Here is a 27,552-nt window from a genome sequence, read left to right as displayed (position 1 = left end):
CAGCACTAAGGAAATTACCTAACTGAGGCGCCCATCATCAGGCTGTTTTGAAATGTTTGTGCAAAACAAACAAAAAAATTCATCTGAAATCATGCTGCAGCAAAAAACTGAGAGTCAGTGTAACAGGCAGCAACCTCCTGGGGAGGAGAGCAGTGGCTCTGCTGCCTTCAGGGGCCCAGTCTGCGTTCAAACTCCTACAGGGGAAATGTAGTAAAAACCATAACAATATTATGAGGATAACAGAAATCCTAACTACTGACAAGGGCACATTTCTCAATGAAAGTTCAGGGCCTAATCACACACATTTTACCTAGCACAACTTTGAAAAACAGGGAATTTTTTACTTCTTTTTCATGCTCTCCTCCTTTCACCAAGTTGCCTGAGAACTTATGTTACACAGAGAACGTGCAAAGTATGATTTTGCTGGGGTCTACGAGAAGTGAGGGTAGCAAGTACAGAGCAGCACCAAAATTTGCTTTCCTCAAAGCTAATGAGCAGGAAAATATATACCATATTTACTGTAAGGATCCAGACTTGGGTTAACTAATTGCATCTCTGTAAAGTCATACTTACAGATCACCTGTGTATGGTAATGAATAGATCTTGAAATATCAGTGAAGTTAAATCATGTTTATTCTAGAAACGGAACAATATCACTGGGCAGAAATGAGTGAATAAGCTGGATACTGTTTGTGCTGCATAGTTCATCAAATAAACGAGCTCGGTGCAAGTTTTGCATTCAGGGCACGAACATGTACTAGTGTGTTTATCTGTGCTGTGTGTCTGTTGTATGAGTGTGTATTTATGAAATAATCTTTATATGCACTGTTTGAAAACGTACTGTGAACCCCAGCATGTACTTAGAGCTTATTTCTTAGATTAATTACAAGATGCTGGAATCCCAACGAATGTCTCCGAGCCCAAGAATTGTCTTACCAGCGGCAGAAGATAGAAAAAAAAAAAAAAGAAATTTTACAGCAACAACAGCAGTAACAAAATTCAAATACCTCTTACAATCAGGTCTGCAGCAGCTGATAGCTTGTCCACACTTGTTTGCACCATGCAGACGTATTTCCCAGCATGCTTCAGCTGGATGCTTCTGATCATCAAATCACCAGCTGAATCCTGCTGATAAAGTAGGGAAAAGTGGTTACAATTACTTTTTAATGAGCGCTAAACATCATTATCACATGAAGGACACTGTGACTAATGGATTTACTTTACACTAGCTGATGAAAACATTAGTAATGCAAGCCGTGGCCTATTAAAATTATGTGAGTCTGCCTTGAAGATAAGAGCAGGAGCATTTCTAAAATTATGGCTCCTACAAGGGGCAGGGGAGCCTGGTTTGGGTTCGTTAAGCAGTTTCCCCATTAAAACAATGTGACAAAGCTTATGTAGGGCAGGTTCACTCTGATTCCTCCTTTACCTCTCTGGATACCCAATTTATAGCCTCTCTGGTATTCAGATGCCCAAGTTCTGCCTACATCTATTTCAGAAGTGAAAACCAGCCCAAATTATGAGACATCTGCAATAGTTTCACGGCTTTGTATTAGGGCCAGCATTTTGATTGCCCGGCATTTTTGTGCTAAAGATCATGAGAACAGCACTCTCTGAGGAAATCTTGCATCACCTAACAGTGCTAATTTGTTTTCCAAACGCCAAGTGCATGTCTGATTAACTGTTGAATAGAACTAATTATGTTTCTGTATGTATAGGAAGCTGAAAAAGCTCTCTAAATTTTTCTCCAGACACAAAGCATTCGATACATTAGAAATCTCAGGGTAACCTTGTGATTGTGGCTTTCAGACTGAAAAATATTAATAAAGTTTGCAATTTTAGCTTTGCAGGCCAATCAGGCACAGTCACTGGGAAGAGCCATCACTGCTGATGTGAGCCCTAGGCATCAATCTTTAAGTTCATCTTTTAATGATTTTTTTAGGGATAACAGCAAGGTTTGTAAATTGTATTTCCTTTTCCTTTCAGCATTAAATTTCAGTCCTGACAAACGTAAACATGGACTACCAGCCTGCCTCAAACCCAGTGGAGCACACGTCTCTCTAAAACCTCCCTTAGACCAACATGCAAAACCCTTTCCAGTTTTCTACCTCTGCTGAAAATTTGTTGCATTTCTTTCCTTCTTTTTCTTGCTACCTTCACCCAATAAAAGTGGAAAAAATTCATCAGGAAGGATGAGAAAACATTTTTAAATTGCATAGAGAAATTAAACTCCCCAAGTCCTGCCTAATACACAACAGGCTAAATTAGATTAAATCTGAACTTCAAAGGAAAACGTTATGGTTACAAAGGAAAGCAAACTTTTTACCCATTTTTCAGACATAGCCTGTGAAATTGCTGCTCCTCTTTTAGTAATAATTATTTGGAGATTAGTCAGAAGAATGGCATGAGAAGCTGAGGCAGGTCTGACAGACATGCTACCTCCTCGTGTGAAACCCCTTTCTAACAGATGGCGTCCTGAGGTTCCTCCTATAGCACTGACCCCCTTTGATTCCCAAAATTCATGCCACAACATCTTCAGGAAATCTAAAACTACTAGTAAAGCTGAAACAACCTGCCCTTTGCAACTGAGGTTAAAAGCAGAGAAAATCAAGCAGGGAAGGACCATCATGGGCACCCTTCATCACAGGCACCATTACCTTGCTGCCGGGCTCTCTGGTCCTAAACCTTTCTGGAGAGGCAGAAAGCGGCAAATGGCCCAAGCGGATTTTCTCCTAACGAAGGAAAGTAATTCCTACCTTCACTACATTTCTTCCGCATACCTGCCACTTGATCATGGTCTTGAGCGACAGTGGTGGCCAGGGCTGTATTGAATGGGCAGTCTAACCATCATTTCACACCTGACTCTTCTCCTAGCTATTTGATTTCCACGAACATGATCTTTTAAACCTTCAGATAAACAATTCTCTGGACATTGCAGAAGTTTGCGTTGTCAGTGGGTACTGACTGGGTTTCCCATAAACAAATAACCAACCCAAAGACACCAGTGTAATGTTGCCAGGAAACGTGCACAGATAACACTGAAAAGAAATGTCATCTCTGATGGTCAGTGATGTGTGTAATACTATGCAGGTTGTTTTGTGTAGAGCAAAAATACTTATTCTAAGCATGAGGTCACAAGAGAAGGACACAGACAGAGATAAACATGCCAACAAACACTGCCTGAACAAATTTGAGGATATCCTCTGATTTCCTGCTATTTTCTGTATAAATACAAGGTTCTACAATTATTATATATTACATTTCTTTTACTGTTACAGCCAGAGTAAAACTATTATGGACTTCTTTCTTGAATGAGAATGCAGTTTTTTGCAATGAGAACACCTATTATAGGTCTTCTGACATACATCGCACTGCAAAGTGAGTGCATCATTCATGTGAGCAGATTTAAGACATAACATTAAGAAACCATAACAATTCTACACCAACTATGATGAAGTAGTATACTGCCAATGTTCATCTCTCAGTCTATAGGACACAAGATAACATCTCCTAGTATCAACTTAGTCAAGTCCATTCCTTCTATTAGTAGCCCTTTTCTATGTTACCTTCTATTATTACTGTGAGGAAATTGCTTTAGTATTAATACTTACCCCTCCAACTCTTTCAAAGTGATCCCCATCTTTTTCAAAGTCTATCAGGTGTCCGTTAAATGACCAGGTAAACATGATATCTAGCGAGTGATCGTGAGATACCTGACAAGGCAAGACAATGCTTTCTCCAACAGTGACATCCATGCTGAAAGGTGACACCATAACCCGGGTTGGATCTACAAACAACAAAGAAAACAAAGGGGGAAAAAAAATGCATTAATCCTGTCCTCCTGAGAAATGGGGAGATATGTAGAGCTGAGAAAGATCCTAAGCAGTCTACTGTGGCTGCAGCATTGCCAGCAGAACTTGAAAAATTTGCAGTGATCACTTAGGAAGATCCTTAATGCAACAAGTAGAACTATCACATCTTTGATTTTATCCTCCAATACCTTTCTGTATTTGTTGGATTGAAACACTATTAATAAATTCTCTGGAATCCTTTTCTGGCCACCATCCTGATGAACAAGGAGAATAAAAGGCTGGGAAAGGGTGCAGCAGATCTGAAAGGCTTGCTTAAAATTTTTGAAAAAACTTGGAGATCACAGATTATTTTATTTGAATCTTCTTACATCAAATATTTGTTTCACCATGGTTATCAAAAAAGCTATTATGCTGTTTGCAAATTAAATGCTGGTTTAAGAAAACTCTCTTAATGTAAAATCTCCAAAACTGGAATGAAGAAGGGTATATTGAAAACATGACTGATATCTGCTCAGACCTGGAAAGGGAAGGATTAGACTAATATTATTGTTGTATGTTATGTCTATTGAAAACTTGGTGCTTGTTTAGAATACTGGCCACATTCTCTGTTTGATGGATAGTTTTACATTTTAAATCCAGGTAGTTTTCTCCGTGTGAGGAGGGCTCACACAAAGAATAAATATAAATGATGAGTGATACCAACCAAACCTTTCACACCATGGAAACCAAAACTCTGCTCCAATAAGCCAAGTCCTGAAGTACTGTCAGCCAGAGGGGTTTTGGGGTAAGATGTGGCTCTGAGTGTAGTAACTCCTCTGCCTGATGTGCAGCTGGTTTGGGTCAGTTAGTAGGTCAGACTGACTCACTTTTTAGGAACTCTGTGGTCTTACACGAGATGTCACTGAACTGTTGAACAGGAACTGAGCAAGTATTTTGGGGAGGTGAAGCAGAAGAAAGGTGAGAAAAGGCATTGTCCTAAACACAACATTTCCAAAGGAAAGTCCCCAAACCTGTGGATATCTGTGATGTAGCAAGTTCTGTCTGTTAAATATGGGCAGCAGCACATACCAGCTCCACCTTGTCCTTCAGGACTAATCCCCTGTTCACAGCTGGAGTTCACATGGAGCCTCTACTACTGGTTTAATTCTCTATTTCTTACTTTAGTCGTGCAGTACAAGCAAAATGGTGGCACAGAACAATAAGCCTTGACACATTATGCAGACTTCAGTTCCTCATCCTTCCTGTGAATTCCCTATGCCTCTAAAGTTAACATTTGTCTTTCATTTCTGTTGACAAAAATGCAGTATTTTTTTTCTACAGGGTCTCAGAGGACATGAAAAGGAGAAAAATATTGCTTAACACTGAGGCAAAAAGTCTGAAAATCATACACAGATATTTTTGCTTATTTCAGAATTCTATTCTGCACAGCTGTCATGCTAAAATACTATGAGCATTATTCATTCTGTGGTATATGAAACCAAAATCTTAACTTGCTTCTTCCAGAGACTATTGGCCAACTGCTTAATTCTCTGCTAAAATAATAAGGATAGAGCAACAGAGATATGCACTGGGCAGAACTATTCACTGAAGTTCAGGGGATGTGAAGCTGTTCCTGGGTTTTCAAAGACCTTACCAAAAGTGTACAGGAGGTGGTGAAAAAGATTTCATCGCTGACTATATAGGCTTCAGATCAGGTCTTGGCTGTATTATCTCGGACAAATTTAATTCGTCTATATTTTGGTTTCACTTCCAACAAAATAGAGTAACTCTTAGCAGAACCACAGTAGGTGTTATGACACTTAACTAATTAATACAAGTAAGGCATTGGGAAGTTCTCAGGTATAAGCAGCATAAGTACATGTTACTAAAATAATGTTTAATTATTGCCTAGACTTATGACATTGTTTTTATTTAACTGATGTATCAGGATTTTACAGTCACTTGGGATTGCTACTACTGAAACTCAAAAAGACCCGGAGCATCCCAAGCTCAGGATACTACAGAAATGCCTGCACCTGCAGTGGGGCTTGGGCACAGAATCACTTACTGAAATTTCTTTCAGTATCAGAAGTTCATCCCTTGCCCTGTTCAAAGCCCGTATGAAATATTTATGAAGGACTTGACTCCGAGATGAAATGGGTGCCTCCTACAAAGCCCTGAGCTCTCCTACATGAGTCCTGCAATGATCCGTGTAAGCTGCGATCCTTAACAAGTGTCAGCACCAAGGTTTCGCTGCAGCTAACCCTCACCTCCACAGCACTTTCTGCAAGAGGTGAGAAGTCCGCACCATAAATCTGAGTCTTCCTGCAGCAACTCATACAGTTTATAAACATATGAAGAATGAAACATGGGTGGTTGCTAGAGACCTGCTTTCCAGAGCAGTTTAGCACAGCTCCTGCGGATGCTGTAGGAACTGCAAGTGCCCGGTGCCTCCAAAAATCAGGCCCCCAGGTTTCAATCCAGTCATGTCAAGCAGCATTGCAAGCTAATAGCTGAACACACCAGGTTATGGGAACAGCTGACACAGCCTGGTGACAAACGATGCGCGGGGAGGGCTCTGACCCAAACCATGTGCAGCAGGAGCGTGAGTCCCAGCCATGCACTTTACAAATCGCCCCAAGGAGAATGCTTACCCATCTCTTCTCAAGGACTGGGAAAGCTGAAAAACAAAAACATCCCCTCCCCCCCTTTAATAACCCTAGCAGAGCAGCAAATGGAAAATGTTATTCAGAACCCAATTGAGGGCAGCCGAGTGTAGGCACACCTTGGTGATACACAGCCAAGTGGTAATCAAAATTATGAGATCTGCATTTTCAAAACCTGTAACTTCAGGCACTTTTTAAATTATGGCAAGTGCTTTAATGATACCAAAATTGTGCTGGTTAGCATCCAAGTCAAAAATAAAAAGAAACCCACAATGACTGGGTTTTTTTCTGAGCTAGCTACTCATTTATTTACTGTCCCCTTGCAAGGCAAGAGGGAATCTAGGGAGACAGATAGTACAGGAGAGCTGATCTTAATGCTCTGTTACTGTCCTGTCCCCTGTGAGTGCAGGTTATTTTCCTTAGACATCAAGGACAGTTAATTAAAATAAAATTGTGATTTTGGTGATATTTTGAGGTCATATTCTCCTTTGGAGCAGGCTGGTGCATTTTGGTATAGTTTAAAAAATAAGACTAAAAGATTCGGTTACGCATAAAGGGTAAAAATTTCTATTAGTAATGTCCACCTGTACAGCTGCCTGCAGGTTTATGAGCCCTCCACAGAGGGAAGCGGCGCCTGGCACTTCCCAGCTCTCCTTCAGAAAGAAAGACGAAAAATAAGCAAAATTGTTCCAGGTCAGCTCTGAAAAAGTTCACCTGGCATTTCTGAGAATTTTTGAGAGGAGAAATAAGTGAATACTGCATGCCAACGGGAATGCTCTCAGGGAATGAAAAGCCCTCTGTCACCAGGAGGTAAAATTATCTGGCTTTTAGTCTCAAATAGCGAACAGTGAGGGAAAAAAATATGTACACTGTACATGCAAATACATTCAATAAATGTCCTGTAGGTACGGCAAACACAGCGACAGCAGACGTAAGCAAGTTTACATTGACCTTGGCTTTGCTACAGAGAAAGAGGAGACCTTTCCTGCAGAGGAGCAGGAGCAAGGCCTGTGCTGGGCTGTCACCTCTGCAGAGGGGTTGGTGCTTTGTCTGTAGGTGTCACTGAAGGCTCGGGGAAGCAGGAGAGCTCCCTCTCAGCCTTCCTTCCATGCTGGCATTTTCAGAAGCACGCTTTGTGTGACAGAAAAGGCACTGTTTTTTGTTCCATGTGCAGTTTTCTTTGCATGCCAGCCAGGCTGGCAGCTCACGGAGCGGCGCAGCTTGTCGCCAGAGCGGAGATGGTTTGAGCAGTGTGAAAGCTCCCGGGAATGGTCCTCAGCTGGAGCAGACCCGCACTGCTGCACAGGACAGCTCTGGACACCACCACCATCAGCCCCGGCCTCACTAGCAGGGTGCACTGAGGCCATCTGACCTTTTCTTACCTATTTTTGTCCTGCATTACATCCCTTAGTTTCATGGCTGCAGCACATTGCAGAGAATTTCTGAATGATTTCATGTATTTGGTTTATATTACAAGAGATTTTAACGAAGTTTTCTTGCTAGCTTTCAGTTTGTTAGAAGAAACAGAGCTGAGCAGCACTTCCCATCTGTAGGAAGGCTGTAATTGCTTCGCTTTGTCCCTCGGCCCCCGCTAAAGGGAACCCGTCATTAGCTGTTAGTGCCGCCTGCGTTTTGCGTCTCATTTCGGGAAGCTGTGATGCATTTCCGAGCTGCAAACCAGCAGGCTGCAGACACTGTGGGTATGGTCTGAGGGTAACAATTATCCAATCTGGAAAGAAACCATCCCACCCTGATTTTCTACTGATTGGGTGTCCATTAGGAGGGATTACTTGTTTAGTGTAAACAGCTTTGCATTGCTGTGTTTGCTTGTTGTAGCTCATGCAGTGCTATGTTGTGTCATATTGATCTGGAGGACATGACGAAGTGGGGCACAATCTACAGTGGCATGACATAAGTGACATAAAATGAATCAGAGACTGACAGAGATAACGCATTTTTTTTTAAAAAAATAGGTCAGTCCAGAGCACATGAATATCTTTTGAATAATACAAAAGGACCAGGGCAAAGCAAGAAGTGATGTCACATATTGTGCCCATCAGGAAGACTTCAACTGACCGAAGGGTTTTTTCCACCTAGAGGCAGGCAGACCTGTCTGCATTCGATGGCTATGTGGCATCCCGTTTCCAAACGTGCTCATTTCCAATTTTGCTCATCTGTGGAGGATGTGTGCTCTGCCGGGATGGGATTCAGCGATGCTAATAACTGCAGTGCCTCTCATTTAAGGCTACCAAAGTGCTTAGTAAACAATGAGATATGCTTTGCCAGCCCTGACTGCTAAAGTATTTTACTATAATAAAAGATTGAACTGTAACATGCTCAGGAGATACAGGCTCCTGTTGTTGGCATCAAATCTGTGGAACTGAGCATCTCCGAGAGATTAAAAAAGAAGGAGATAATGTCAACATTTTCAATGCTGGTTTCTGAAACTTGAGCACCTAATACCTAAATGCTTATATAGACATCTATCCTGGCATAGAGGAGGAGGTCGAAGAAGAATGAAGAGAAGGGAATATTCTGGCTTTGACATATTTATCCAGGGTAAAAAACCTGAAGAAATCAGATCTCCCCCCCCATCCCCCTCCCAAACTTAACAGTGCCTTCAGACTGTTCTACTTATAAGGGAAGTTTTCCAAGGTCTTGAAAAAGCTTATTCCTTCCTTTCTTCTTCCAGCCTTGCCCATTATCACTTTATTCAAGATTTGTTTGCACTTTCATGCTGCTAGGTTTGGTTAATGCAAGCTAATGGAAATCTTGTAAAAGATCCTCCATTGAAGGTCTGCAGTACATGTCCCTCTCCTCTTTACTCTTTTGCCCAAATAGGAAAAGTCTGTTGTAAATATTCCTTGCTTTGGAGGGGAAAGTATTGCAAATGGACACAAATCAGCTGGTGAAAACTGTAACAGCTGCTTACAGACAGAATAAACATTGTCTGGTTCTTTAAATGGGAAAAAACCCAAAACAGTGTTTGTTTTTGCTGAAGGATATGTACATTTTCTTCAAGTACATAAGAAATATTAGTATCCCACCTATTATACTCAGAGGGCATGTCTGAGTTAAACAGCAGTGAGCAGCTCAGATGTGTGATGGCCAGAGCGGGTGCTGCAGAACGCAGAGGAGGACATTTATTCCAGGCTGGACCAGAGGAGACCATACAGACCAAAGCCATTTCGGCATATGAGGCTCTGACTCTCTGCATCATGTAGTGTGATAGGAGCATGCCAGGGCATCTGTTAGTTGTTTAATGAAAGCCAGGGTGGATGACAAGGTAATTTCAGGTTCGAGCATGAATGCTCAAGTGCAAGAGTTTATGTTCAATTACCAGATGCTTCAAACAAGCAGCTAAGAGAAAGGCAAGCGATGCCAAGCACACAGGGCTGCATCCAATGCGAGAGAAAATGGACAGAGCACTGCTTTTCCTCAGGCTGAATTTCCATTCACGTTGCTGATACTCCTTATGTGGACCAAGGCAGATAAGCAGTACTTTCAAGTTTGATTAACCATCTAATTACCTAATTGTCTTTAACAGCCATTAGTGTTACAATGTTAAAGATCCAACTACATTTTTTCCTTATCTGCATAAATAATTTCACATACAAGATTAAAATCAGTTTTTCTTGTAGATAAACTGTAACTTGAGCATTTGGGACTTTTTTTCCTCATTCTGGAATACCAGCACGTTTACCATTTTCATTTTGTTTTTTATCAGAAGGACTTAATAAATGCATTGCAGATCAATGTCCTCTATTTGCAATGACATTTTACATTATTGTACAGATTTCAAGGCAAATCATGTCTGGAGATAATAAAAATCAATCTTGGAGGTAGAATCATCCGTTTTCTATGAGCAACCAAAAAATCAAAGTCCAATACATGAATACTCCAATGTGCTCTAATCTTTCTTTCTCTTCTGTTTGTGAATGAAACATTTATCCAAGACCATATAGTCAAAACCATCTGAGACTCGACCAGCTAAACTTCTGGGAGGTTTTAGTGCTCTGGGCATCATTGGACACTATGAGAAATGCTGAAGAGAGGAAAATACGGCCCTGAACTAAAAAGATTAATAGCCAGTGAATAACTAAACACATAGTATGAATTAACATAGCAAACTACAGCTATCTTAATAGATTGTTTGATTACCTCATGGGGCATGGACAAAATTAAGATTAAAAAGAAATGGGGAAATTGTTTACAATATTTGGCCTTTACAATATCACAGATGTGAGCTGTGATGAGTCACATATATGCTTTCAGGAACAGACACATGCCTCTTATGCCAATATAACTCTTCTTTTCCATATAATCAGCTATTATACACATGCTTTTGCAAGACAAGTAATTGATTTATAAGGCTTGTTTCTTAACAGAAAATTTTGCAGCATTTACGGTAACCTCTGGTGTGTACTATGGTAGTTCAGCCTAATAAAATATAATCTTATTAGAAGTGAAAGGGACATTATCAGTTTAGAAAAGGGAATTTAGGCCTGACTAAAGTCACTTCTCTGATTTTAGAAATGTATGTGGTTAGTGGTCTAGATCTTTCCATGTAATCAGGCAGCACAGATTTTTGGCAATGAAGGCAGTGATACATGGCCATGTATTTAACGGGGATTAAGGAAAGGAGGGTGGAACATCTGACCTTTCCTGGAAGAGTGGAGACTCTGATTCAGCAATACACACAGTTGAGCTGGGCATTTAGGACAGGCTAAAATTGCTTCCCTGAAAGAGGATCCTTATCTTGCAGTTCACTTGGCTTAAATCTTGCCATATCAGAACCCAGCAGCGTGGGGGACACGCAATTATTTTTAGATAGGTGCTTCAGCACATCACCTGAGTCCCTTTCTCTTAGGAAGCCTCTGTTTTCTGTTAGTGTGGACAAGGTTTTTTTAAGACGAGAGTTTAGATGTTCCTTGCGACTGCACTCCTAAGTAACCTGTCCAGCCAGCTGCTGAAGATTCTCTTTTAAGAACAGCAGTTTCCTTCTCAGCTTCATTCAGAGCTGAACTGCAGTCGAGGTACAAGTTATTAACATATTTCTTAAACTGACATTGAAAAAGAGCTTCCCACAGATTGAAAACTGTCTAAACTTGATGTAAGAGTCTCCCTCCCAGGAATTAATGCCTCCCACTTTCCAGACAGGGACCAGGCAGTCAATCAAGGGATTGCATTTCTGCATACTCAAATATGCATTCTTTGTGTGGCTGAATAATAAATGAAGGTTAATTTAAATCTGAAAACACATTAAGAATGGAATTGCATCAAAGGATACTGGGGAGGGATGTGCCATTATAGCAAATTCAAAGACAAAATATATGAAAGTATATCCACTCCACTGAGAGTACAGAGAGTGTTACTTAAATAACAAGAGGGCACAATACTTCATTTTAACCTCCATTTTACTTAGTGCAATGCAATCTTATCGAATCAAGCTCTCTCCATACAATTGTGACAAAGAAAATCATATGTAATGGGGTCTGGAAATGACAATCAAATCTGTCACTCATAAAAATTTGTACTTGCTCTTCATAGCAGCATGCAACAGTGCCTGATTACACTACAAAACACAAACATCCCTTCTCTACCTCTTTGCATTTCAGACTAAAATAAAAGCCACTTCACTTCAGAGGTGCCTTAAATGAAATTGGTGTATTTGACAAACGATTGAACTGTTTGTGACATACTTTACAGATAACCCAGTGAATTCAAGGTGTCACCTTTTGTGGGCTATTGATTGCAACTAGCTGATATCCGTCTTTTCAAGTATGGAATAATCTACTGTCATTTCAAAAAATGATGGCCATCTTACAGAGAAGGTTAATCAGATACAGGAGAAATCATATCTAATCTTTGATAAATTTTAAGTCACTCAAGGATCAATCACCGTTCTCCTTGTAACACAAGCCACGGGTAATTGTGCAAATGTAATGCCATGCAGTTTGCTGTGCAGCCCATGTACAGTGGCCAACAGCATTTTGCCCCTTTGAATAGTTCAGCCTGCTGAGATGATTGATTTATGGCACATTTAAATATGTTTTGAATAGTAATGACCATAAATAAACAATTTAAAAAAATAAGCAGAGCAGCAATAATATGATATGCAGGCATTCAAACTGCAAAATTATGAAGTGACTGGCACAGTCTTTGCATTTTTATAGCACAGTATATGTTTTAGGTCTCTCCTATCCAAGTTCTATCTCTATTATCTACACCCTCCTCACCAGGACCAAGACGTTCTGACATGCCAGAATAAATCCCAAATTAAGAGTCATTAGGAGCAGATGCCTCTTGAGCTGTCAAATTTACAGAATAGCACAAAAATCACTAGCTGGACTTTCCAGCTTCCCAGCGAATGATCCATAGCTTAACCATCCTTAACGTCACCCAGATCAAGTCTTGCATGTGTCATGAGCATCTTGGGATAAGCTAGTCTTGGCATACAGGTCATTTATCAAGCAGCCAAAGACATTCATCTTTCCAAGTACCTGGTGTGAATACAGTGCATCACCATTTGTATTGGTAAGGGGAACTGGATGGCAGCACCTACTGATACCTCTGAAAACAAGAAAATTTTACTATTACATTAATATTAATAAAACAGGCAAATTTAATATTATTCTACTTCATTGTCAATGTGTTTTAACTTGAAGATAAACCTTTTCACTAAACTGCTATATCAATATATTTACCCAGAGTTAGTAAAGTCTACATACATACTGTAATACGGGTATGTGTATAAATATAATTTTATACAATAATGCAATTTGCACAAAGACACAATACATCTTGGTTCTCAAAATTAATACAATTTAGAACACATAGCAATTTTTTGCATGCTTTGCAAACTTCACTGCCTGACCCTTGTAGAACCTGTCTTATGGACAGTGACTGGAGAGACTTTATAAAGGCCAGCACTTAGAAACATAACTTAGGTATCAGAACTAAGTTGTTTTTGAAACTACGAGCTCTATGCTGCACATCAGCAGAATATACTGAATATTTCCACTGCTAACTTGGTTTGACCAATGTATCCTGAAGGATTACTGTGCATGAATGGGAAAAACTCTTACGTCCACAGAAGAATAGGAGAGTTTTGTCCTTGCTAAATCATTGTCATCGATTTTCTCCAATTGATACTTTCTAGGTTATGGAGGCAAAGAACTGGGACCTACTGAATATATGCTCATTATTAAATGAAAACAGCACCCAGGATGATTCCTGAGTCAAACTTCTGCCATTTAGCAGTTCTACCACTTCTCAACCCTATTTTTAAAATACAAACCCATTCTGGTCCAGCAAGTTCTTTGCTGCTTCCAGATGTCTTAAGCCGCAGGTTCGGTGGATCTGTGCTGTTGAGCTCTAATGTGCAATCAGGACTTACTGCCTTACTCTAACTTTCCTCATTTCTAACATACAGTTCCTTTTTGCCCTTCCTCCCTCCACCTCTTGGCAGATGAGAAAAAAATAAAAGAAATTTCTTGACAGAAAGCACGCTATCACGATTCATTAATTTTAGTAAGTACTAAATGTATTTGTTTAATAAAGAGTTTGAAACTCCACTGGAACACAAAACTCAATATAAAGACCCAGGAACAGCACAGAGGATTTCCCACTGGAACTCATGGCTATCTGTCATTAGGAAAAACGACCACCTCCATTTTCACTGCGGAGTGTCTATCTCCTGCTGTTACTACAATGGCTTATCTGCTGGGTGGGTTGCTGTACTCATCCTGTGAATGCCTTCAACCAAAGTATTTCTCTAAAGCAGCATCTGCTCCTACTATTTTATAATTAGTATATAATTAGTAGAAGTTCTCACAAATAGCTCCCATAGAGAAATGACTCTACCACACAACAGAAAGATATAAAATTCCCAAGCTATTTACAACCTACACTAAAAAGAAATCTGGGCATTTCTCTAGTGCCTCAGGAAATGACATCCAGACAACAAGACATAATTGAGAAGTTGTTATGCAGTGGGCAGGATGAGACATGACAATCTGCAGGCAGGTAGGGCAATCAATTATGCAAATAACTTTTAAAAAATTATTTTCAGTTTCAAAAAAATCTTGTCAGGTCAGCTCAAAAGATCAACCTCAAATAAAAAAGTCAAACTTTCTATAAGCTAAACAGTTAGAAAAGATTTATTACTGTCACAGCATCCAATTTTCTTCCATTTAAACTTAATTTTAAAACAAAATTGAAGTAACTGTTTAAATAAAATCTTATTTCAAATAGAAAGCTAGTTAATAATTATAATGCTGAATTCTTATTCAAGTTCTACATATAAATAACAGAAAAATTTAAGTCTGTTCAGGCCAACTTGTGGAAAATATACAATATCAAAAAGTACCTGCAAGTTTAAGTCAAATGAAGAAAGCTCAATAGCACTTATACAAACTCAGCTACAAACCTCAGGAATTCACAGGTATCCAAAGAACTGAACTGGGCAACAGGGAGTGGATAAGCAAGAGAGTGGGGGCAATTTTAGCTCTCTTCAGAGGTATTTGCAGAGGGAGCATATCCAGACCCACAGGCTGGCACGTGGCTCCTGCTAGGGGCAAGCGTAGCATGGGAGCCAGCCTGTTAAACACTGGTTTGAATATTTAGACTTTGAATCACAACCAAATGTGAACAATTAAACTTAACAGAATTCCATCAAAAATAAAATTAGATAAGCAAAAGAGGAGGAAGGGTACAGAGTGAAGAGCAAGGCTGTTCCGTGAGGTGATGGCCAGCATGAGCACAGACCTTGGAGTGAGAAGGACTAAAACGAGCTCTCCTCCTTACTTTCTGTCTGACCTCGAGCAAGTTGTTAAAAGTCCCTGCTGCCTTATTTGCCCAGCCTATAAAATGGAAATAAGACCTTCATTATAAACTGCTTGGTCTTCTTATACCACTGTGTACAGCAGATATTTTTATTTAAGATTAACTTTTTCTTGAAACCCTATTGAGACTTCCATGCTACCACAGGCAAGAATGAAGTCCAAACACCTATTTCTGAACAGATTAAGTAAGAACAGAACCAGCAAAACAAGCCTTGAAAAAAAAGTTTCCTGGGCCACGAAGGTCTAATTTGTTTCCTGGTGAAGGCGAGATGGTCTCTCAGTGTCCTGTGCTCTCTTACAAGGAAGTAACTTGTCTCCATGTTCCAATTAATTAGTGACACATCAAGAAGACAAACCCATTTTCTGAGGGATGTGTTACTGTTTTGCTCACTCACTGGTTGAGCCCTGGTACTGAGGTTAAAGGAAGGGGCAGGATGGAGGCAGAATCACATGTGAAACAAAAATAACAACCTGCAAGACCATTCCGTCATTATAACTTGCTCAGAATCCCCAGTTCCTACTTTATGGAATAAATATTCAACACAGAGCATCATTAAAAAGTGTCCCTGACATTTCTCCTGTTACATGGCATTTTACTTCAAATTAGCCACAAGTTATTCTTATGTAAATAATTTCAAAATGAGAATCAAGATCCAACTTGCAAAGATACACACAGAGAAGAGGAGGAACAAATAGCATGTCAGTGCTACCATCGCTCCTTCCAGCCTAGTTTCAGCAATGAACGACTTTAGCCCCAAGCACGCAGCTTTTCTAGGGCTTCAGTCACAGTCTACAACATTTCTCCCAGGGAATGTTGTTCATTGTCAACTGCACCAAACAGTTTAGTTACCAGGACTAATGGATTCAGGCTTGGATTTTTACAGAGACCTTCTGTGGCAACTGAGGCACGGACTCTCTATTGAAGTGCAGAAGGAAAATCCTTTTTTATTACAATGGTACATACTTGTGCTCTCGCTGCCTTAGCTCTTACTTCATGATAAACAAATCGGCAACTAGACAGTAATCAACCCTCTCTCCCACAAACAGTTCCATACTTTCTCTGAGCTGACTTATCTTTCTTCCAAGGCCTGCTTCTCCTCCAAGCCTTGCTTCTTCTCTTCGCCAACATATAGCAGAGCTGATGCTTCTCCAAGCCAGCACAGGACAGACTCCTGGCTGGCTCACCAAGCAGAGATCTTCTGAACAGCGCTCTCCACCTTCACCGAGCTCCCCAAACAGAGCTCTCTGGCTGAGCTGATCAGCCTATGTCTATTTGGCTCTTAAGTATTGAATCTCCCACAGCTGTGCAGGGCTGACAGGCCAATGCTGACTTGCCTCTTAATTAGTTACCAGTAACACACGATTTGACTCTTAACAGATTGAATCTCCCACAGCTGCACAGAGCTGACACTCCCACAACCTTCTACTGTGCACTTAAGACACTAAAGGAAGTGAAATTTTTACTGGTGAAATACTGCTGACTTTCTAAATAAACTCTGATAAAGATTACTATTGAGATATATTCGTAATGAAGATAGAAGAAAACAAAGTACTAAAACCTGCAAGTTTGATGACTAGTTCTTCATGATACACTTAAAAATGTCAAAGGTAATGAAAGCAAAATTAATATTCCAAATGTGTGTGTGACACAGAGAGACAGAGAACCAACCCAAGCCATGGCAAGTCAATTCAGTGACAAAACCTCTGTATTTCAGAGTCAACCCGCTTTTGAGTAGTGAACATTCGTATTTATGTCATATTCCTAACTGACTGGCTTGAGCACTGTGATACAGCACACCTAGAATTTAACCTATTCCGGTGGTGCCTGATATTAAATTCTCTCTGCCATCACAATTTTTGGATTAAGACAAGAGACTCTAGTCTCCATATTAACTTTGATGGGATTGCTCATAATCTTACTTAAGTTGCATTAGAAGAGGGAAAAATCAGGTCTCAGGAGTCCCTAATATTGCAAGCACCACCCCATCATCATTCAACAGTGCTTTAGTTCCTCTCTGATGTGTCAAACCCCATCACTCCCAGTCTTTATCTATGTGCCACTTGGCTATTATTTTCTGATAAGCAACTTTGAGTAACCTGTGCAATCCAGCTAGGCTCAGGGAGAAAAAGTCACAACAGCTCAAAACCTCAGAAGTTTGGTTCCGCTAAGCTGCTTCCAAAAATGCTTCTGAGAAAATACACAAAAGGACTGATATTTCCCCAAGTACTGTCCCAGATTCTTTTCTTCAATACTCTTACACTTTTTCCTCCTACAACAGAAAATGTGCTCTCCAAACACTTCCTCTGTATCTTTGATGTTAAAAACATAGCCTTCAGGCCAGTCTGTTCTTAGTCACTATTTTCAAGGATATAAAGTTCTTAGGATAAGAGAGTCATTATCACCATCCCCCTTTATTCTCCCATACTGCTTCCTTCATCTTTACCCAAAACAGAGATTGGCAGTTGCTTTCTCAATGCATGTCATGTTTAGATCATTATCTCCCCTAACCCTAACTGCACAGTCAGACTGAATTACTTTGGTGTGGAGAGGAGTGGTTCTAGGGAGACCTGCTCCCATCTTCCACAACAGGACCGTACGCTACAATGATCTCAGTTTTCTCTGTTGTATTGTTTTCTCTTAAGAGTATGGCCCTAATTTACCCAAGATTTGTGGGATTCCCATGAAGCTCATGTCTGGAAGTTCATCCCACTGCATGCTTTGGAAAAGGACAAACTGTACATATCCTCCTTTGGATAACACATAATGTAGGTAGATTTATAAGATCTTCTTGAGCAAAGAAGAGACACGGGATTACATCCCACAGCAGTACAACTGTCATGTTTAATTTTCTAGAAACCAAAAAAGTTCCATGAAACTAAAAGCTCGAGGAGACAGATATTCCGCTGTCAGAAATTCCTGGTAACTCCACTAAGACACACAAAGCTGCAGGAACTGAGACATGGCCCCTTATATTCAAGCCCATTGGACTCCTTTCTTCCTAGGTAGCCCATATGTGTGCAGAGCCAGCAGCACCAACTGTCAACTGCCAGAGCTGCTCGCATGGGTGAGGTCAATCTGCTCAGCTGCCTCCAACTGATTTACTGCCTTGAACATCCTTCTGGCTTGCTCTGCGTGGCGGTACTGCCTCCTTAACTGGGTTGTACCATGCTGGCTCGTCCTACAGACCTCAGCTTTTCCTACTTCTCGGTATAGCTCTTCTCTGAGGGCTAAAGCAATCCTCCACAACAGCAAGGGAAATGGGTGGAAAATGTTAAGTCAAACACATTCCCTTTCTTACAAATTTGTAACTGTCCCCAGTCTGATAGTAATTTGCAGTTAACAAGCTCTGGCTAGTCTTCTTCACTTATGAAATTAACTATTGGACAAAATAGTTTGCTGCTTATGTTTTGTATACAATCATATACAGAAACACACACACATATAATCAAACGTACTACATTTATTTTGATTAAAGTATCTATCAGAAGTCCTTGATCTGTGGTTTCAACTATGTTCATTTGTATTCAAAATCTAAAAAATATTTTAACCTTTCTGAAATTATATGTTAAAGTAAATTGAAGCAAGCTGATGAAAAGTGTTAATTAATCTTCTTTCGTCTCATTAAGAGTCTGTGTTTAACATATAGGTCATCTCCTCTTTCAGCTGATGTATGGATTTGATCTTCAATGATGAGCTAAACAACCCAATCTTCTATTGATGACTGAGAACTCCTGAACCTCTTGCTTTTTTGGGAGAGGACAAGAAAATTCCTAAAACAAAAGCGCTGAGCTTTTTAAGGAGTTATTCTAAACCTTTTTTTTTTTTTATGGCAGGAGAGGTTGCAATAATGCTGATCCTGCAATACATTGTGGGTTTAAGAGAAAAATACAGAACAAAAATATAATGTTTTTTTTCCCCTATGGGGTGTACAAACATAATGGTTGAACTTTCAAAAAAAAAGTATTTTTTTTCACATTATGTGCTGAATCAGGTATAAGCACCAGCCACTTGCTCTTGTCTTGACTTCCTTATTTACTTGTGCAGTTATCAGTTTTAAGACCCCTGATGTGCCTGAAGGTTGGCTGAGGATTGGAGGGACACAGAGGAGAAAGGAGAAGGTGGTGGGGAGGGAAGTCCAGGGAAGAATCTGATGCATTTACCGTGATCCAGAGCAAATATCTCACACTGACTGGCACTCTCTACATCAGAATCAGATAGGCAACGTACCTGGAGAAGCTGCTCCGTAAGAGTCAATATATTTGTATTTCTGCTTTTAAAAATATAACTCTAATAATGCTAGAGATAAGTCCAAAATTGGCAAGAGAGATAGGCTGGAGATCTATGCTTTTTAATATCAAGCTCTTCACCAAGACGACTTTTATCACATTAATGGCTAAATCACACTGATTGTAAAACAGCCAAAATGAGGCAATTAGTAAGGCCTGTGACAGCCACAGGAAACGAAACGCACAAGGTTTTCAGTGCAAGCCAGATGGATATCTTCAATATATTTCTTATTGTCTGCTTGTGGTAATATGTTCAATTAAACTGAATCAGTACTACAGAAGACCCTTTGAATTGCCTGAAAAAAAAATTAATTGTCTGCTGCAAATTTAATGAAGCTTAACAGTTGTATTATGTTTACAAGTTTTATTTGTTATGATCAGTAAGTGCTTACAAGAAAAAAACCCTAACTTCATTCAACTAGCCCTAAGAGCAAACCATTGGTATTTTACAGCTTATTTCATTTACATGTTTCTTTGCCATTTACTGTTTTTGTCCTTAGCAGCTGACCTGATTTTTTTCTCTCCCAAATAAGAAACCGACAGCTCTTGCAGTGCTATTCACAAATGGTTTTGAGTTAAGTCTCACTCAATGGTTTGACCACAAACTTGCATTATGACATGTACCCAAAGGCACCGATGGAAATGCCCAGCCATGGGCTAGTACCTCTGACACTTGCTATGATCCTCATCGATGCTTGAGCAAGGTCATGGACCCTCCCCAGCACAATGCAGCCAACAGTCCATGGCTGTTGTCTTTGAACACATTCACATTAAGGAAATCAAGAGCAAAAGGTGCGTCTGAGCAGACCTGAGGAAGGGTGGTTTTAGGGAAGGCTTGATGGCAGATGAGGCATCTGCTTCTTGCTTGGCCACTTCCGTTAGAATAATTACAACCTTTTCGCTTCAATTAACTGTCAGAAAAATGGAAATGCTGACATGATACACAGCTATTTCATCTACCCTGAGGTGCTTTGGGGATGACTAGATTTTCCCGATGACCTCAGGCTCTCACCTGAACAGAGCTGTGAGAAAAACCAAATGTTTACCAGACTCAGGTGTAACATGCGCAGAGGAGATGAACCTGCCAGCTCTGAAACACAAAGGTGAGCTCCTTACAGCTGCAGAAGGAAATGTGGATAGGCATCATATAAGCCTGACTGTGGTTTGCAGTACATGTCAGTTGCCTGAAACTATAAAATACTTGATTAAACCTTGCGTTTGAAGTGACATATGGAGAAGAGCTCCTTAAAAGCTGCAAGGACCCTGAGGTATCTACTGGATACCAGCCCCATCACCAGCTTCTTCTTGAAGTTTTTCCACCCAGGGTTTGTTAAGGAGATCCAGCAAAGTGCAGACTGAAGCGTTGGGGCTACCATGGTTGAGGGGAGGGAGAAGTAGATGTGGCAGATGCACAGCTCTCTCATTTATAATTGTGCCTTTCATGCAGTGCTTAAACATAGCAAAAGCCCCTTAATTGTATCCAGGAAATAATTGGTGTCAGTGGAAACAGTCCAATTAGAGCCAAATAAATTCCTTTGCAATTTTACCACCAAAGATTTTTGCTTTCATTGTCAATTGTTAAAATCAAGCATTTGCTACTGGTTGTGAGTTAGAAGTCAAGAAAGATTTTCAAACTTAGAAATAAGTTTTATTTCCTAAACATGAAAATACAGCATCAGTTGCTGAGGAGAGGGGCTCAGAAGAGGAGGATAGCAGTGGGGGACCCTTCTGAAAGCATCAAAAAACCCACAGCAAAACCGCAAGCCGAGAAGGCAGAAGCCCAGGGAAGAGGGAGAGCCTCAAGCCGCCTCCCCCTGAGCGGGAAGAGTGAGCTGGGAGCGAGGGCAGGGGGGACTCAGAGTGGGCAGAGCCTGGAGTGACGACGCCCAATGGAACCTCACATACAAGAGCAGCCCCCAGGGAGCACGAGCAACCAGGAGCATGGCAACGGGGCAGGCAAACAGGGCGTGGAGCCTCGGAAGGGCGTGGGGCAGCAGTTCGCGCAGGCAGGGTGAGCGAACAGGGCACAGTCCCTCTCCTGGGTCTAGAGCTCATCTGAACTGGTTGTCATCATCCTCCCCGAGTAGACTGAACTATGGTCTCCACTCAGGTCAAAACCACCACCAGAAAGAATGTGGCGACCCAGACGGAGCTGCCACGCAAACATGCAGTGGTCCAGGTCCCAGGCTGCAGGGAGTGCCTGAGCCTGTCAGTCCTGTCGGAGGGCAGCAGTGACAGCACCCGTGTGCACTGGGATCAGCTGGATGACCTGCTCAGCCTGGTGGTGGAACTCAAAGAAGAGGTTGAAAGATTAAGAAGTATTCGGGAGTGCGAAAGGGAAATTGATTGGTGGAGTAGCACCTTGGCACCCCTGAAGCAACAGGAGCAAATGGAGGCTCCAAAAGAGGCAGGTGATCCCTCACCCTCTTGTGACCAGGCAGAAGGAGGGGACCTAAGGGATGGGGGAGACTGGAAACAGGTCCCTGCTCAGGGAGGCAGGAAAATCCCCTCCTGACCTCCCTCACCTTCCGTGATGTCCCTTCACAACAGATACGGGGCTCTGGAACTTTTGAATGAAGTAGAGAAGGATGAAGAGAATGAGTCAAACAAGGAAGAAGATCAAGGTCCACCCAGGCCGGGTCGCTCTAGACCAGGTATTAAAACCAATGCTAAAAAGAACCCCAGAAGGGTCATTGTAGTGGGTGACTCCATTCTGAGGGGTGTCGAAGGCCCAATACGCAAACTGGACCCACTTCATAGGGAAGTCTGCTGCCTCCCTGTGGCCCAGGTGAAGGACCTCATGGCTAAACTCCCTGCTCTAGTGAGACCCAAGGACTACTACCCTCTCTTGGTTTTTCAGGTAGGTAGCGATAATATTAGCAGGAGAAATCCTAAATCAATGAAGAGAGATTTCATGGCCTTGGAGAAACTGGTTAAGGGGTCAGGGGCACAAATTGTGTTCTCCTTCATCCCTTCAGTTGCGGGGATGGATGAAGAAGATTATAGGAGAACCCAACAGATGAACTTGTGGCTCTGAGACTGGTGTTACTGGCAGGGCTTTGGATTTTTCAATCACAGGTTAGTATACAGGACACCAGACCTTCTGGCATCAGATGGGATGTACCTGTCCCAGAGCGGGGAAAGGATCTTGGGGCAGGAGTTAGCTGGGCTCACTGAGAGAGCTTTAAACTAGATTTGAAGGGGGAAGGGCACAAAACTGGAACATAAGCCCCAGGGTAGGTTACCAGAGTTTGTGGGCTGTTGTGCCAGCAATGACCCTCACCCTGCTATCCGAGTAGAGGCAAGGGATGGAGACAGGCAGCACAACAAAGATGCAAGGGATATTGATCAGTAACCGTGGTAACACCTGTGAAAGGTCAGGCTGGACTTAGGACCTCTAAATGCGAAAAGGTGCTGGGGACATCAGCCCATCTGAAGTGCATGTATACCAATGCACACAGCATGGGTAACAAACAGGAGGAGCTTGAAGCCATGATGCAGCACCCTCGGGTGTATCCCATTCGATACTTGTCAGTGGTTAATGGAGTTAAATCCGGTTGGTGGCCGGTCACGAGTGGTGTCCCCCAGGGCTCGGTTTTGGGGCCACTCCTGTTTAACATCTTTATTGATGATCTACACAAGGGGGTTGAGTGCCCCCTCAGTAAGTTTGCAGATGACACCAAGTTGGGTGGGAGTGTTGATCTGCTCGAGGGTAGGGAGGCTCTGCAGAGAGACCTGGACAGGCTGGAGCGATGGGCTAAGGCCAACTGTAGGAGTTTCAATAAGGCCAAATGCCGGGTGCTGCGCTTCGGCCACAACAACCCCCAGCAGCGCTACAGGCTTGGGGAGGAGTGGCTGGAGAGCTGCCAGTCAGAGAGGGACCTGGGGGCGTTGATTGACAGCTGGCTGAACATGAGCCAGCAGTGTGCCCAGGTGGCCAAGAAGGCCGATGGTATCCCGGCTTGTATCAGAAACAGCGTGGCCATCAGGGACAGGGAAGGGATCTTACCCCTGTACTCGGCACTGGTGAGGCTGCACCTTGATTACTGTGTTCAGTTTTGGGCCCCTCACTACAAAAAGGACATTGAATTACTCGAGCGTGTCCAGAGAAGGGCAACGAAGCTGGTGAAGGGTCTGGAGCACATGTTGTACGAGGAGCGGCTGAGGGGTTGTTTAGTCTGGAGAAGAGGAGGCTGAGGGGAGACCTCATCGCCCTCTGCAACTACCTGGAAGGAGGTTGCAAAGAGATGGGGATGAGTCTCTTTAATGAAGTAACAAGTGATAGGACAAGAGGGAATGGCCTCAAGTTGCACCAGGGAAGGTTTAGACTGGATATTAGGAAGTATTTCTTTCCAGAAGGGGTTGTTGGGCGTTAGAATGGGCTGCCCAGGGCAGTGGTGGAGTCCCCATCCCTGGAGGTGTTTAAGAGTCATGTTGACATAGCGCTGAGGGATATGGTGTAGTTGGGAACTGTCAGTGTTAGGTTAATGGTTGGACTAGATGATCTTCTTGATGATTCTGTGATTCTGTGATACTCAAGAATACATCAGTGCTTACATATCTCTATGGCTCTCTCTAATCTTTTTTTGCCTATAAAACCCTAATTTAGAGATTCTGTAGAACAACAGTTTCTCTTCTAAACTGATGCTTTCTTCCTGAATTTTTTAAAAACAATGTATTACACCTGATAAGGGATATTCATTGATGTCTGGACTACATAGAAAAACTGTGTCCAGCCACTACTAAAAAAAATATCTTTAACAATCAAAAAACTTCTTTTGACTTTTTCAGAGTTCTAAGTCTTTGGTACATGTAGAAGATCTTGGCTTTGATACCAGTTGAACACAAACCTTGTGTGCTATCCAGCATAATTATAAAAAGCCCATTAAACATGGACAGCACTAAAGTGCTGCTCTGGGATTATTACTTTAAACTCTGCCTCTCTTTTTAAAATTATACTTTGTGCTTTCAACACCAGTGTCATTTAACCAGGTCCTTTCTTAAGGGCTGAGGCATAACCAACATGAATTTAAATTAGATTGAATTGAACTGTGAGGAAAGAAAAATAAAGACCTTGCATGACCTTAAACACTGCTGATCAAGACAGACCTCAGAAAGAGTGACAGAGGGGCTATTCATGTTGCAAAATGACCAACCACTAAACCCATGACATATGGACAGATGGTATGGAAAATGCCTGCAATAGTTTTCTGGGACAGCTTTCCATATAAGCAAAGAAGCAGCAATGCATCTGATGGGGGAAAAATCAGGGAGGTATAGAGAGGGTTTCTGGTAATGTAAATTGTGCTTAAATGGGTCAACAGATTTAAGTATCTGCTGCATTTTTGCCTTGGTTAATGTAAAAAACCCTAACATCTTAATGTATGGTTTACTCTCCATCTTAGAAAAAAAGTGAAACCCACCCACCCCGAAGCAATTGATATTCCAGTTACTCCAAAGCAGTCATGACATAGTTGAAAACAGCTGGTAAAATTCACAGTGTGACAGTTATTTGTATTCACTGATTAAAAAAAAAAAAACAAAAAAAGAGGACACTCACAAAAATACAGACACTCTTTGCTGAAAGATTAGCATTTCATACAACTGCACAGTAAAACCATTACACAGTTCCTCTGCAGCCAGATGCATTCAGAGTACACCCTAACAAGGAAAGACACTTTGTTAACGTACCCAACACCGCTGCAGAGCTACGTAGATATATTTCAAAAAATCTCTGTGTTTTTGACTAAGAGAAAATCAGGTTTATTGAACACCACCTTTTTTATTGGTGGAGTCAGTAATGGCACTATTTGAGAAGTAGCTTAGTTGTAGGCAAGTCCAGCACTTGCTGATCTCAGTAGTGCAAATGGCTGTAGCGTTAGATTTAAGGCTGGCGTGGAAGCCAAAACAGATGCCGAAATCACAGTCAGCAATATTAACTGTTATGCAGAATCAGTGTCTGTGATAAAGGAAATAAATTATTTGTAAGTATAAAACAAGACATAAATAGACAGATACACCATCCTAATGGTGGAAATAATTTTGTAAGGAACACACAACTGTGATCTAGACCTTGTATGATAACACCCTGGATATTCACTCTGGATTCAGTTTATCTATGAATATCCAGCAAAAAAAATCTGAAGTGTGGTAACATGTAAACATGTCCAAAAGAGTAAAATAAATCCTCTGAAAACCCATGAGGGATCATTCAGACTGTATGATTTTCCATATGAGTTTGATCTCTCTATTTTATGAGTTTTATTTTTTAGACTACTATAATGTAAAAATGGGATTAATTTAAAAGTCTGCCTGGGCTTTTAAGCTTATAAAGAAATAATACATTAAAAAAAAAAAAATCAAACTGAAGGTGTTATACCAAGTCATCTTTAATGCAATTATGGGGGGTTATGAGGTCTTCAAAGGTAAAAAGAACTACAAGTGATTGAAACTCCATTGCTGTGAAATTCAATAGCCAGTGTTTCATGATGAGCACTGTTGGTGCAGACACATCTGTGCCCAGCCTCTGCACCGTTCAGCTTCAGAAGGCTGATGGGTATGAAGGTATCAAAGTCATCTCAGCCCAACCGAAGAACATTATGCACAAATAGGAAAGGAGGCATAAGCAATTCCGTTTGATTGCATGTGTGCTCGTTATCACATACCAGCTTACTGTATTATGTGGAAATTAAGCCACAAATGACTTGAAGAAACCCTGCACTATGCATTATCAGCCACGTTCAAAACAAAACTTCTGAAACATGCAATAGCAGACAGATGGTCAGTCATTAGAGAGCGATGTCTCTCCACTGGCGCATACCTGTGGAGCTGGAGAGCTAAACTCTTTTCACTTCTTTATGGGCAGCATAATATTCAGAATCTCTGAAGATGAAAAGATGGTTATTCCTTACCTACTAAGACAATCCATAGTAGTATAAATCCACTCTAGCCCCATGGATATGAGGCAAGCACAGCGCATTTTCTGAAGAACATAGTTCAATACTGATCAAATGATGTCAAAACGGAGACAACCACAGATGGCAAGATGGGCTGGGAAGGCCATCGCATCCCACCGACACTGTTTTTACAGTGCGTGAAGACTGTGTCCACGCTGATTGGCACATCACCGTCCCTGAACTATGAGCCCACCTACTTTGAAAGGACTACAGTAACACAGTAAAAATTGCAGGTTTAAAGGCAATAACATTTGAAGTCTCTGAAAAGTTACTTGATAATGGAACAGAATTTGCAGTATTTAATCAATCGTTTCAATTTTAAATGCAATACACCAATTCAACATTCACACAAAGGAATAGGCTTGGAATGGAAAATATGTAATTTTATAAAAGATAATTTGGATCACTGTGCTGGACAAAATCAAAACTATCAATCTATTCAAGCGTGAGGAAAAAATAACCTACTGACATTATCTTTGTATTCTTTTTCTGCTAAAGTGCTATGGATACCAGCGAACAAAAGTTCTCTTGCTTTTACAGCCTTAAGCCCTCCCATGGCAGTGCAAACGAGATGAGCTAATGGCAGTAGGGAAATGTTAAAGGTGCATCATAACGAAACAGGCAAATAAAGTCATTGGAACTTGCCCTTGTCTGAGATGCAGCAATGTGACTGGAATTGCTGTACTTCCTGACAAGAACAGAAACTTATAGACTCCACCAAACATTCATATACTGCGTCTGTCCATTAAACCACAGAGATAAGGGGACTGGAAAGGACTGGGTTATCCTGGTCTGCAATCAAAGCAACTAATAATAAATGGTATGGTCCACAACTGGATAATAAATGGTACAAAAAGCTGGTTCTGGCAGGCTGGAATGCTTTGAAACCCGAGAGCATCTCTGCTGCAGGACAATCCCTGCCATGGCTCCTCCGAGGCCGGTTCCCTAACGTGCAACTCCCAGTACCCAGGCAGCAGCACCCTGCTCACCTCTGCAACAGCTCAGC

At 41.3% G+C, this 27,552-nt stretch overlaps 1 protein-coding gene across 5 annotated transcripts in view; it reads right to left on the bottom strand.

Moving 5' to 3' along the window:
- Window positions 1–27,552, bottom strand: part of LOC141947741 (contactin-4) — a 343,702-nt gene that overhangs the window by 12,383 nt on the left and 303,767 nt on the right. For 4 of the 5 annotated variants that reach the window (XM_074879185.1, XM_074879183.1, XM_074879184.1 and 1 more), the window contains 2 exons: window positions 3,612–3,787; window positions 1,008–1,128 (listed from right to left, as the gene is read on the bottom strand). In XM_074879185.1, the coding sequence (XP_074735286.1) occupies window positions 1,008–1,128; window positions 3,612–3,787 (297 nt within the window). The remainder of the gene's footprint in view (window positions 1–1,007; window positions 1,129–3,611; window positions 3,788–27,552) is intronic. The other variant, XM_074879188.1, reaches the window with a different exon arrangement.

This window comes from Strix uralensis, chromosome 10 (genome assembly GCF_047716275.1).
Source record: "Strix uralensis isolate ZFMK-TIS-50842 chromosome 10, bStrUra1, whole genome shotgun sequence".
NCBI classification, from domain to species: Eukaryota; Metazoa; Chordata; class Aves; order Strigiformes; family Strigidae; genus Strix; species Strix uralensis.
Note: the sequence above shows the minus strand (reverse complement) of the source record. Positions and strands in the feature narration are given on the sequence as shown.